This window comes from Centruroides vittatus, unplaced genomic scaffold, assembly GCF_030686945.1.
Source record: "Centruroides vittatus isolate TY-2023 unplaced genomic scaffold, ASM3068694v2 scaffold_386, whole genome shotgun sequence".
Lineage (NCBI taxonomy): Eukaryota > Metazoa > Arthropoda > Arachnida > Scorpiones > Buthidae > Centruroides > Centruroides vittatus.
This window is the reverse complement of record NW_027122706.1, coordinates 260,921-275,386: the sequence shown is the minus strand read 5'-3', so window position 1 is coordinate 275,386 and position 14,466 is coordinate 260,921. Positions and strand designations below refer to the sequence as shown.

Here is a 14,466-nt window from a genome sequence, read left to right as displayed (position 1 = left end):
TATTAAAGATATGATTATTATTACATAAAAGTTTATATTGTATCAAAATTATATAAATCAAACATTGCATAAACTAAGATAAATGGATGACAGATGAGCAAGACGGTAAAGGAGTTACCAGCTACTCTGAGCAGCTCAGGTTTGAGTTCAAGTCAGAAACTTCAAGAAATGTACTAGATATATCACGCCTCATCCCTCATGAGTTCAGCACCCTATTGTGGGCTTGCCCAATCTCATAATATGTGTGGAAAACAGAACAAAAATTAAAAAAGTAAAAAGAAAAATACTGGAATAGATGTATATTAAATTTCACACATACCTCAGTAAAAACCATAACAGTTCCATCATTGCATTCCACTGTTCTATACATATTAAAAAATTGTGCTTGCATCACTTTTTGAGAAGCAATAAGAGGTGAAAATAACTGTACTATTACATCCTTACTAATGGAACGTTTAGTTAATTTATCATTTTCCTATATTAATAAAATATATTAAACAAAAATATTGAATTATTATATATTAATTTTAAAATATTCATGAATATAAAAATGTTATCACAAAAATAATAATCACTCCTGTTTTTAAGACTGTTGGAAAAAAAAAAGTTTGATTGATTCAGATAAAATTTATAAATTAGATACAATATATAATTTATGAACTTTATGTAATTTTGAACAAATCTTTTTAATAGAATTATCCAGTTTTTATATAATGAAGAAAAATTTCAGTGATGACAAAATTTAAAATCAAATTATTCAAAAGAAATGTCATTACCATTAATTCCTTAGTAAAAATATCAGTTGATGTCATTTAAAGTAGCTCAGCTGGAACCATTTAAATTTAAATGTTCTCAATCGAGATGATTGAAATGATGTGAATTGGTGATAAATTATTTCAATCATTATCATTTAAAATATCGTCAAGTGAAATTTAACAGTGAACGGTTTCAAATGAATATTTCAGACTGTGAAATAACTTATAAATTCCATTTTTCAATTAATATCTACATATATACAGTAGGCTCTGTTTACTATAATCACTTTAGGACTCATCTAAATTGATAACATTAAGCATAATAAGTAATAAGACTATTAAAAAAATAAACTGGTTTCCTCAACTCTAACATCAAATGGCCATCTGAAAACATTTTAAAAATGATATGAAAAGTTTATTATAATCATAATTATTATTAAATAATTAATAAATAATTCAGCCATTATTATTTCTCTGCTACTAACTTTAACAGCAGCTAGAATAATGCTAGAGATTTAAATTATTGTATTGCAAGCAAATACAATTAAAACAATTAACTTAAAGCACTAGTATACCAATAACTGACCAATAACTAACTGTTAATGTTTGCATGTTATCAGCCATATGTTGTGACTGCTTGTATAAAAAGAAAGCATAAAAGAATATATTTATCTGAAAATAATGATAACAATAACCAATTTATAATTATACTAAACAAAGTTTTCATAATGTACTGCTGTATTATACTGCTAATTTTAATAACATTAACCAATTGATAACATTATCTGTGATTAAAGTAAGCAGAGTCTACTCTATATATATATTTATTTATTTATTTATATATAGATCTGCACAAGATCTGCATCATGTCAACATTATTTCAATTAAAAATTTTGAAATTGGTTTTGCACATTCCAATTTATAATGTTTTTGACCTGATGCAGATATTGCGTAAGATCAAAAATGTTTGTCAAATTTTACATTAAAATTATTTATTGGATGATAAAGATTTTGTTTGATTTACTTGCATACTGGAATATTAAATTAACTAATTATAGATTCAAAATTTTAAATTACTGTAAAATTCTTAGTTTAAAAACTTATTCTTATCTAACAGCGATGGTGACAGTGACAATCTTTAACTATGATAACAATATGACAAATATTGTCATAATTTACACTTATTCTTGTCACAAAGTTATATTACTGAAATATGATCTAAAATACAAACAATCAAACTCAATATTTATTTTATAACTGAAAACACAATATTAGATAGTAGTAATTGATAGTTAATATTTTTATGCAAACGTTATTTTATTTTTTATAGCTTTGTATGGCAAGCCAGTATTTTTTGTTAACTAAAAGAATATAAAAATTATTAAAAAATAATGTTAACTCCTTGACAACAGGATTTCTGAAGTTTTTTTTATTTATTTACATGTTGATACTGATGGAAGAAGCAGAAGCCCCTCAAAACTGTTAAATCATCATATAACTTCTCGAGGTAAGCTATATATAAGCTTAAATAACCAGTGGTGCATTATAGCTTGACGAAACTCAGGTAAATTTGAGTTAGAGGGCCCCATGTAGAATTCTGACTTCAGCCTTTCTTCTTTTGGGAAGTTTTTGAGGAGAATTCCCGGTTGCCTCGTTCATTTTCTTAATGTGATTTCCAGCAGGTTACGTTCTGCGCACCCTGCGCCTGCACTACTGAGCAAATCGGTAGCCATTACATAGCAACCCGGATTTGCCAAACAACAAACAACGTTGCGTCGGAACAAAAAGCCTCATTGGTCAGTTTCAGTAGCGATAGGTAGCATAAACGAAAGATGCTATCAAATGTGATGTCAAAATACCAAACACATTCTGAAAGAGCACTACTGTAGAGGGCGTTCAGCAGAAAAATACTGGATGGCTCTGGAACTGTCGAGTCTGCCGAACACATTCAATCTAAGATTCCTAGATATAGCCAAATTCAAATTTCTACATTCTTACTACAGTAATGAATTTTAAAAGATTGGTTTGGGCCCCATATTGGTGAAGGCCCCAGGCAATTGTCCATTTTGCCCATAGGATAACACACCACTATATGTAGCTTATATATAGCTTGAGATGTTTGAGCTGTAAATATATATAGTGAAGAAGCATTATAAAATGATTAATATTTACTTTAGGATTAATTAAGCCATTCTGAACTCCAATCGAATAAAAATGCTGCTGTAAACTCTCGTCCATTTTCATAAAAATTACATCATTCAACTCATCAAATACTAAAATGCCTTTCATGATTAAAAATCAAAAACAAATTGATTAAGCTGTTTACAAACACTCGACATCACTAACATGAGATACGATATAAACGAATTTCTTAAATAAAAAAAAATATGATTACGTAATATTAAATTAATTAATCGCATTTAAATTAATTATTCTTCAAATTCTGTATCTAAAAATTGTATTAAATTTATATATTTTTTGATTGATTTATTTTTAACCATTTCGTTTTATTCCTCGCTCGGGAATCGTAAGAGAAGAGATGTAAACAGGAATGGAAGAGTAGAGGAAGAAAATAGTGTTATAAGCTTCTTTATACTTAATTATGGCCACGGGAAGTACAGTTTCGAGTGCTAGAGGTTTATTTACGGAATCTAAGCAACGTTTATCTGAAAGAATTCAAGTTAACGTAAATAGCGCGGGATCCCTTACGAGGCAAGTCATTCGAGGATCTAAAACTAATGAAGTGAGCATATTTAATTATTTTTTTTTTTTGGTAAGAATGGAGAATTCTGTAAATTGAACTTTCGATTCGTCCCTTCTATTGTTCATGCCAAATGTAGACAACAATATTGCAAGGTGGACTGACTCCCGTTCTCGAATTAGAGCACGACACGTGGTGTCAACACCACTTCGAATTAGGGGAACAGTGGTGTTCTTCTAATTCGAAGTTGTGACACGGGTGACGTTGGAGAAGTCTGTAAATTGAGTTTGTCGTCCCTTTCACTCACAACTTAGATTTATCACGTCACAAGAGGGTTGAACCCCCGTTTTAGGAGGAATATCTGCAACATTAATCTGGAGTTCGTACATTGGGGCACGTGTTACCACTTTGGGTGTACTATAGATTACCACCTATGGAATTTCAGGACTTTGATTATATTTTAAGTTATCATACATTTTTAATGCTCTCATGAAGACGGCACCATAGTTGCTAGTACTGCCATCTTGCGGTAAAGTCTGCAAACCATGATGTCAGACTACGGTCATCTCCAGGAGGGTTAAACACGCGATACGAGAGCGGAGAGAGCGACACGACTTTCGATCATCGTGCGATTGCCATTTCAGTTAATGTTACTTATGGCAGCGAATGTGGCGGCCGTTCCCACTGTTCGTGCTCCCGACTGACCTCCTGGAGGGGAGCCGCCGGCAGGCCGCCATGTGCTAAACGTCACTAGTTATTGATTCACGGTAGTTCTTGAACAAAGTAAAAAAAGGGGGGAAACGTCTACTAAAGGCAATTTTAACGGCAAGCAACGCAACTCTCGATCACGATAGCGAGGCCAACTTAGCGGAGAGAGCGACACGACTCCCTATCATCGCGCGATCACTGGAAAAAAGTATAATAACTTTTTTATTTTTCGTCTCCAGTCCAAAAGTAGGTTATCGTTGAACTCGTCTCGGACTCCTGAGTTCAGATATATACCCAAAGACCCAAAATTCCATAAGTGGTAATCTATAGTATCCCCATCACTTTTTTGTCTGGGTTGCTCTTTTCCTAATCCCAAGGGGGGCTTGATATGCTCACTTCATCATCAACAAACAACTGGCAAGCACCAAATCCAACAGAGGGCGCTCAAGATGGCTGCCGAAACAGGTAAGGAACCGACCATGTGTTTGTTCAATGCCTCAGCCGATTCAGATTTCCTTCGGTGATGACTACTGCGATAACCAAATGGAGAACAAATCATTGAATTTATGTCAAATTCTAGACTGTATCGGCGACAGGAAACATTGTCTTGTAGAAGGTGAAGCTGTTTTGGATGCTGGACACATCGTATTTTGTGGATTAAACTCTAACAACAACACTGAAAGTTCATGTTGTTGCTTTAGTGTTGCAATCTCAGATATTGTCGTTTTAATACATCTCAATTACGGGGAGAATGCACTTGCAAAGCGGGGCTGTCTGGTTTTCGTAAACATGTGATAGCCGAGCATAATACTAAAATGAAAACAAAAAATGTAAATTAACTTATATTTTCAATTAAGAATATTTTTAAAAATTTGACTGGAAAGTTATCTCGACATATGTATATGAAGATAGAAAATTTACCTATTTTCTTTCTGATTTGCGTACAAAAACAATTTTTCGACAAGCATGTCCATTTACAAAAAAAATTAGACATTTTTTTTTCTTTTTATGTGAACGGCTTCAGATTTTCAAAAGAATAATTTTCAAACTTGAATTAGAATATTACCGCTACGTCATGACTACATAAGAATTATTATTTAAAAATAAAATAAAAGATTATCGTCTGCACAATTAAAACACTTCTCACCTGTTACATGTTAACAGGTGAGCAGTGTTTAAATATTTTAAGCAGTATACACCATGTTCCAATATAAAAACATAACTATTATGATAAATAAAACTATGTTCAGTGGTGTTGTTAGAGTTTAATCCACAAAATACGATGTGTCCAGCATCTAAAACGGTTCCACCTTCTACAAGACAATTCTGTCGTCCTTACCTGTTTCGGCAGCCATTGTGAGCGCCCTCTGTCGGATTTGGTGCTTGCCAACAGAAAATTCAAGACTTCTAGCATATTCTGCAAATATAAAGAAACTAATGAACAATATTTGCCTGTTCGTGCAGCTATTTTTATGTAATATGTTCGTCGCATATTGAACAAAACCATGTTTTTTTGTTTTCAAAGCCGAATTAGCCTCGAGTATGACTGGTGCCGCCTTGTGGGAGTGCCAATCTGACATTAAATCTTGGAGTTTGTGCCTTCTTGCCCTTTTTTTATAGCTGTGTCTCCCCTTTTACAGTCTGCCAGCACTACCCGAATCTAATATTTACTGCAATTTGGCACAATCACAACTTGAGATGATGACACGTGATTATGATCTAATTAATTTATCCTTTATAACAATATAACACACTTAACAGAGCATCAGATAAGAGAACAGTTTACTTAAGATGGTTTCAAAATGGGATTGATGAAAGTTTGAGGGTCAATACAACTTTGCAACTTTAAAAAAATTATTTAAAAATTTAAAAATTTTACACATTTTTTTTTGTTTTTAAATAAGTGTAAGATGATGATTTTAAAAATTATGTAAGAGGCTATGGTGTATATATTTATATATAGGCTTACCATAATATTGTTTTCTCAAACCGGGACAATTTTGAGAAAATACAGTGGACCTTTGTTATAGCGCTGCTCACTATACTGCACACTCGGTTATAGCGCAGGCAATAAGCTCAAACACGTTTATACAGGTTTGTGCGGCGTTAGTGAGTAGCGCATTTTATTGTTACTACATATTGAGTAATTGTGTATGTATTGAGTTCCAGCATGTATTTTGAATAGTGTTTAATTATTGTATGCATGATGAGTAAAAGAAAAGCTTGCAGTGTGAAAGAAAAGCTCGACATTATTGCTAAAGTAAAGAGGTGAACCGTATTATACTGCGCCGCTCGGTATAACGTGGGTGTTGTTTCCCGCCCGACATGCACGTTTTATCGGGGGTCTACTGTACTTGCAACAGAAAAGTAAGCCTACTAGGATAAGTACCTATGATAAGTTATTAATATTTATCACTAGTGTGAACTTTTTTAAAAATTTTTTGTCACTTAAATTGGTACATTTAAAATATGACAATACATTGAGGAAGTTCCTATTGCTTGCCTTATGTTTTGCATATTTCAAGTGATTTTTAATGTTTGAATGCCCACCATGAGTTACTGAAAATTCTGAAAAGCACAGTTCATATTTCACTTGGTCAATATGATCACAGCCTTTTTTTCAATCATCAGTAAAAAACATGGTTTCTTTTTGGCATTTTAGAGATTAAATGAATTTAATGTACAGTACAAAATAATTGCAAATGCCGACCAGAAATTTGAACTTGACTAAGATATGACATGCTCAGCAATGACGTGGCCAGTATAAGTTTCAGTATTGCCAACTCTAATTGAAACAAAATATCTAAAAAAATAAAATAAAAATATCTGGATCTCATAGGCTACATGCTATTATAAATTCTGTGAAAAATAAAACATCTAAATTCATTAAGCCATATGCTATAAATTTTGGGGAAAACATCTAGACAACATTAAAAGTACAGTCAAACCTGTTTTTATGCGGTCTTTTTTTGTGCGATTTTTTTTATGTGATTTTTTTTTTTGTGCAGTATAGTTGGCGACTTGTCTCGTGCGATTTGTCATGTCTCACGTTGACTTATTATAGCTAAATAAACTTATTATAGCATAAATAAACTTATTATAGTAATATTATTGCATGAATATGCGAAAAATGAAATAATTTATTTTTTAAGTCAACAAAACACCACCTGGACAAAAATATGTAAAACAGACGATAGACAAGACGATGCAGTCAAGTGCTGACATCTGTTGTCAATAAATTCTATTTCGTACGGTTTTGAGTTATTTTCTATGTGAGACTTTTTTTATGCGGTCCCTATCCACCGCATAAAAACAGGTTTGACTGTACTTACATCTAGATATGAAATATTTAGATTGGCGACAGTGAGTGTAACAGAGGGGTAATTGCCAAATCGCCATTTTACTCAAGGTTGCACTATTTTTACTTCTTGTATATTCAGCACCTTTAAAATTTTACCAAATAACCGGGACAATCCCGGTCTAAACGAGACGTCTCATAAACCTACTTATATATACCAATAATATAATATTGAAGGGGTCAATGGAAAAAACTTATCTTAAAAGGGGTCAATACAAATATAGGTTGGGAACCCCTGACTTAAGAGATCGCTCTTCTACACTTCTAATTCTCTCCTGTAGGTTTTACATATAGTGGAACTCCTGTTAATAGAACATTGATTGGTAGAGTAATCCATTTAAATGCATACACTGTTAGTGATTCTTTTAGAGCAGCAGTCCATTTAAGGTAGCACTATTCTAAGGAAAATTTATAGGGATATATCTTTAATCATAAGGTACATCATCACCCAGGATTCTCAGTTCAGGGTTCTACTACAGTTTTTATTGAGATTTGTTAAAATAAGTAATACGATTAAAAGAAAACGAGTGGAAAAATATGAGGCAAAAATTGTTTGTGAATCAAGTAAATCTGTTTTTCATAAAGATGCAGTTTCATTTAAGCATACTAGAAAATGTCTAGAAAAAAATTTTGCCAACTATAATGCATTTTACACAATTGAATAAATGATTGGAAAGATTATGTGATGAATTTTAACATTTCCATGTGTATTGTAAGTTGTACAGCATTCCTAAGACATGTGTACAAAGGACAGAATCAAATACCATTAACACTTCCTTGGGTGTTCTTGTTACTTTAGATAAGGTAGCGATGTGCAAGATTTACAGACGCAGATGCAGTTTTTTGCATTTTTGTGGGAAATCTAACATATTTTTAGACCCATCTAAAAATTCTCTAATTAGTCTGGAATCAGGGGGACCTAATTCTTGCATTCTATGAAAACAGGTAAGATTGGCTATAATGTAATAATCTTAATCTTCACTATCATTACTTTTTGTCCGAGCAATGCCGGGCTTATCTGCTAGTTTTTATATATTTTTTTTCCAAACAAAGAGGAACTTTTGGCTTCTCTTCTTTTGGAAAATCATGCACAGGGCACATGAAAAGCTAGTTATGGAACCAAGTCTGAATAAGTTGTCTTAAATAGAGTTGACTGTGTAGTGGGCTCGACAAAGAGATTACACTGTACCCTTACTATCAACAGTCTTGGTCAGGCATGTTGCTTGTTCTCTCTGGCACAGTTGATCAGTCAAATGATCACAGAGTTTGATTCAAAATATATACATTTAATCTCCAAGCACAATATATACAATGATCATGATACACAAAGAAACTTTTGCAATGTGTTGTACATGCACATGCTCACTAGGAGAGTCAACACAAAAGGATTTACTTTCCCATCAGAGTTCAGCGAATGTTGCCAGTCTCTCATGTTATTTTGTTTATTTCATTGTTTAGTGTTGCTGCTCCTGGCAGCCACAACTGTATATATGTATATAGTATATATACATAGGCTAGGTTATGTCCCAAGCCTGTTATCATCTTATCTGTTGCATATATGTTGCAAAACTCAAGAATGGTGGATTAAACTCTCACAACATTATTGTCTACATTTGGCATAAACAATAGAAGATGTGAGCCAAAGGGGAAGTCAGATTTTCAATTTACAGAATTCTCAACTTATAATCATTTTTTATACATTATTTATTGTATGATTTTATTATTAAATTATATCATTTTATTAGACATTAATGCATACAGCTCGTAATTTTGCATTACAAGAATATGCTATTGAAAATTCGGAAGCTGTAAGTGCTTGCTTTCTTCAATCTTCTTTTTATGACTATTATTATTATTTATGGATAACACTATGTTCTTTTTTTTTTTTTGTGACAGAATTTAAAAAGGATGCAACTAATGACAACTCATCTTCAATTGCAGTAAGTGTTAAATGCTATTTTTAATAATTCACAAAAATTTATTATGTGTATTTCAATTAATTTGCTGATAGATTAATTCAGGCAATCAAAGAAAATTTTAATACATGTTTTTGATGATGATCTGGCCATTTTCGGCTTGCAGAGCTTACAAATAACAGAATAATATGAATTTGAAGATGATCATACATTGCTGAAAATGTTTAAAATAAAAATTTTTTATTATCTAAATTAAGCTAATTTGAAGTTTCACAGATTCTTATTTTCTGTACATTTTTTGAAACTTTGCTCTTGTTATTATGATAATAGAAAAATAATAATTTAAGTATTATCAATATGTTGTTATCTGTTAAAATTCAACAATAAAATAAGTTTCAAATATATATAATAATAATATTTTGTTATTAATCTTTCCATTTTGTTCTGTGTTGCAGTTATTATGTTTGGATCAATATAATACAATAACAATTAGTAAATTATCATTTTGTAATTTTGATTCCTTTAAAGATATTAAAATGTAAAGAAAATATTTTTTTAAAGAATATTGGACAATATCTTTTCTTAATAAAATTATTTTTACAGTCTTAACAGTAGTAAGACATGTTTTACAAAAATGTTTGAGTATTTACTACAAATATTTACTTTGTTATCTTTAGATAACAGATATAGAAGCTACATTTTTTTGTTTTCTAATATTTCAGTAGTATCCTTTTCTTCTGTTTTGTTTGTCTCTTGTAATATCTTGACAATTCTTGCAGCATTTTTGAATTGAAGCATATGTTGACTTTTTTGTATAAGCAGTTTAATCAAGGATTCACCCAGGTTTTCAAGAATTATTCTTTTTTGTAATTTTTGTTTTATGCAATTCTGGGTTTATTTCTTGCCGTAACATAAAGATATTATAAGCATTTATTATAATCCAAGATTATGGTAATGTTGTTGTCATTACTGTTACTTATTGTAGCATCATAGTGCATGTGCTTATGAGTATTAATTTTATTCTTTGGAACATGTGAAACTATAGTTGAATTACTTACAGAATAAAACTTCAATACAAAGTTCAACAACATCACCTAAACACCAGTGTGAAATCAGCACTTCTGGAACCTGTTACTGGTGTGCTGCATGAAAATACAGACTTATCACAAAACGTTTTCAAACTTTTGAACAGTTCTTCTTCAGGTGAAATCCAATGGAATGCCTGTTTTATGAAATCTGTTGCAATGGGCATGCACATATGTGATAAGTCTGTATTTTCACAAAGTACACTGGTAACAGGTTCCAGAAGAAATGCACAAAAAGTCTTTCTTGTAGGTTTGATCTTTTGCTAATTCTAGCTTCTTTTTTTTTTTTTTTTTTTTTTTTTTGTACTTAACATTGTCATATTTCTTTTCAAGAGATCTGTCCCAGTTTGTAAAATGTAAAAATTATTACAAGTTACATCATAACCTTTCATCTTATAAGCAAGATTTAAAACAACCGTTTTTACTTGTTCATAAGTGTTATTCATCTGAAATCTTTGTTTCAGATTGGTTATAACTTATTTAGTGTGTCTTACTAAGCATTATGTTAAATATACTTTAAACTTTAAAATTTAATTTATATTGTACTCATTTTAAATATTTTATATTTCAGATTGGATTCAATTCAAAAGAGGTATGTTATGAATTTTATTTTAAATTTTACTACACTGATTTTCTTTAAGTAAATATTTTTATTTGCTTGATATCTTAACATAAAATAATGTATTGAATGTGCTATGTATTGATATTTCTTTTACAAGATAAGTTTTTTTATAAGAAATTATTTATAATTCACGAAATACTAAGAATTTCAAAATATGTTTTGGAGATTTAGTTTGGTATTTCTTGATCATTTTAATGTCAAATATCATTTTATGACTAAGAATTACATGTACTGTACATAGCAAAAAGACAATGTTTAACAAGGTTAAGGTTATGATGTGATCCTTGGGGATTTGAATATTACAGTTTATGTGGATAAGCTTTGATATAAACCTTTATTGAGCAAAGAGAGAAAGTATGTTTTGAAAATGTTTTCAAGAAAATTGAATTTTAATTAAAATGACTGAAAATGTGTATCTTGTAATTGGCTTATCATCAGTTAATGTTTTTTAACTGTTTTGCATAATTCAGCAGAAGCTTAGCCTATAATAAAAGGTAATCTCTGTGAAGAAACACTGTTATTGTTTTCTGATGATTGGGCATGACAGAAGGAAGACTATTTAGTTTCTTCAGACTTTTATTTTATTTTATTTTTTTTTAAGAACTCATAAGTCTTTTTGTTGAAGATAGCATGGTTCAGCAGCAGCATGCCTTACTCATACTTATAAGATCATTGGTTCACATCTTAATAAATGAACTTTTGCAACTTTAATGCATTGGGAAAAGTGTATTAATGTTGGTTGAGACAATTTCAATTGAATATGTAAGTTTTAAATTAAATTAATAAACATTTAAAGTCAGAAGTAAAAATGGCCATTTCATTTTCAACAACCTAATACGTGGTATTTACTTTATGTAGTAATGAGGTCATATCCATTTTTCCAAAAAAAATACATATTGCTCTTCAATTTTTAAAAATGATTAAGTGATGATAATGAAAAAATGACATTTGAGTTAAAATCTTGGAAAATTATTACAATTTTCAAGTTTAAGGCTTTTAAATCAATTTTCAGTTTTGATGTTAATGAATTTTAGCAAATGTTTTTGTATTTCCAATATTTGTTTTTCAGAAAAAACAATTTCTGTTATGTTAGTGTTGATACCATTTTATGCTTTAACAAAATAAACCAAAAATTCCAAAGAAAAATTTAAAAATATTTTGGCACTATATTTGGACAAACTAATTTATCATTTATGAGATTTGTATTTAGTTTCCTGAAATGCATACACAGACTAAAAATTTTTATACGTGCTTTGATATTGTTTGTTTGTTAAGTTATGGCAATGCAACACTTGGGCAATCTGCCTGGATGCCTTTTGGGAAGTTTTTTAAGGGAAACTGGCTCCTATTTAGGTGTTACAGACATGGAGAAAACCGGAAAACTCCACATGGCCAGCTCGTCCGAGTGAGGTGCAAACCCATGACCAAATTCTCAGTGTTCAGGGTACAAAGACCACTTGGCCACTGGTGGGCCTACTTTGATATTATTTGGGACATAAAACTGCAGTATATTTAAAAATTAAATGCTACAATTATAGCTCCTAATGATAGATTTAAAATTTGAAATTTAAAATCCAAACTTTTAAAATTCATAACAAAGAAAATGTATAGAAAACATTAAGTAAAATCAGTTAAATAACTTTGCTTTAAATTATTAGGTTTGAAAGACTGTATCTTTTAATTAGAATTTGACTTATTTAAAATACATTTTTTAAATTTAAGTGATAAGTTTTTAATATACCAGTAATAAAAAACAACAATTTAGCTAAATAATTTTTATTAATTCTTATTAAAGAGTAGAATGTAAGAGAGTGAAAATTAAATTATTGTGACTTTTATATTTATACTTACATCAATACCAATGATTTTATCTGTCCTTAAATATTAAGAATAGATGAAATTCTTGGCATTAGCATTACATTATCATTACCATAAAATATTTGATTTTTTACAAATTATTTTAGTTATATATTATAAAATTTCAGCTACTTAATTTTAAATGACTTTACTCATTTAAATATTTATTTTTTGAAGTTATTAAAAATATAGTACAATAAACAAAGACAACTTTTTCATTTTCATGTTAGGATTGTGTTAATAATCTATGTTTTGCATGCCAACATGATGAAAATTGTAAACAAAACCAATATAGGAAATTTCCTCTTTAAAATGTTAATTTTCCTTCCAACTATATAATTTTCATGATACAACGTATCAACACACAGTAATTGATTAGTAACAATATGAATGTGAAGATAAAATATGTTCAAAAACATTCATAAATGTCATTTTCTAAAAGTTTCAGAAGTAATTTCTAAATGTAGGAAGGAATAGAAAAGATAAGATAATTTGATGTCATAATCCCAATAATTTTTATAATGTAATTTAAGATTTTTCAAATTTATTTTTACTTAATGTTTGACTAATTATTAAAATAAGAAGTTATCTGCTGTAACAATTTTAAATCTTAATATAATTTATAATGTGAGTATATCTGTGTATTAGATTCTATTTTGTTGGTTTTATGTATAATTTTAACAGAGATAATGATTATGTAATAATCAAATGATAGAGTCAAATTAATTATCTGGCTATAACTTGGCTTATTATTTATACAGATGGTTATCTGGCTCTATCATTTGATTACTGTATTAGTATAATTTGGACTTAGTTTTTTATGTGATTATGAAACATTCAAGATTAAATTCTTTTTTAATACATAAATTTGTTTTTCAAATCATATAAATTTACTTATACAATTAATTGTCTTTGCTTTTAATCTAATAATTAATGTAATAATAATTGTATTGTATATTATAGTCTTTTTAAATTTAACATTTCATATTTTCTTAATAATAATTCCAGTGTACAAATGATAGAACAAGTTACAGAACAACTTCATTACCTTCATTGTTGAAGATGAAGCTAATGAGAACTTTGAAAAATAGTGTGAAGTTAATTTTCATAAAGATTTATATCTATTACTATTATATATTCTTTAATAATTATAATTTATGCTTTATAACTGATTACTCTTCAAATAAATCATTTTAGAACATATTCTTTATAATCACAACAGTTGTATATATTATTTATTGTAAATAAAATGCTTTAATTGATGTATTTTATTTAATATTGAATCACGCAAACATTTTTTATCTCAATATTATTTAATTATGAATAAATTTAACTAAGATAATTAAATATTCCAAATAGATATTCAACCTATCACATTTATTAGAATACTTGCTTAGTCAGAAATAATGGATGTAATCAGTCAAATTTTTGATTATGTAAGTAAATAAATCAATTAAGGTATAA

General features: G+C 29.5%; 2 protein-coding genes across 2 annotated transcripts in view; one reads left to right on the top strand and one right to left on the bottom strand.

The window, feature by feature from the left end:
• The window catches only part of HPS1 (Hermansky-Pudlak syndrome 1 protein), a 28,491-nt gene extending 25,408 nt beyond the window's left edge, over positions 1–3,083 (bottom strand). The window contains exons 1-2 of the mRNA XM_067286725.1: positions 2,928–3,083; positions 320–475 (exon numbers count right to left, since the gene is read on the bottom strand). Of these exons, the coding sequence (XP_067142826.1) occupies positions 320–475; positions 2,928–3,044 (273 nt within the window). The 5' untranslated portion in view covers positions 3,045–3,083. The remainder of the gene's footprint in view (positions 1–319; positions 476–2,927) is intronic.
• Positions 3,084–3,281: 198 nt separating this feature from the next.
• On the top strand, positions 3,282–14,093 carry BORCS7 (BLOC-1 related complex subunit 7). The gene is made up of 5 exons (XM_067286951.1): positions 3,282–3,498; positions 9,268–9,330; positions 9,419–9,462; positions 11,095–11,115; positions 14,011–14,093. The coding sequence occupies exons 1-5, from the start codon at positions 3,358–3,360 to the stop codon at positions 14,060–14,062; spliced, it is 321 nt and encodes a 106-aa protein (XP_067143052.1). The 5' UTR covers positions 3,282–3,357; the 3' UTR covers positions 14,063–14,093.
• The last annotated feature ends 373 nt before the right edge of the window (positions 14,094–14,466 follow it).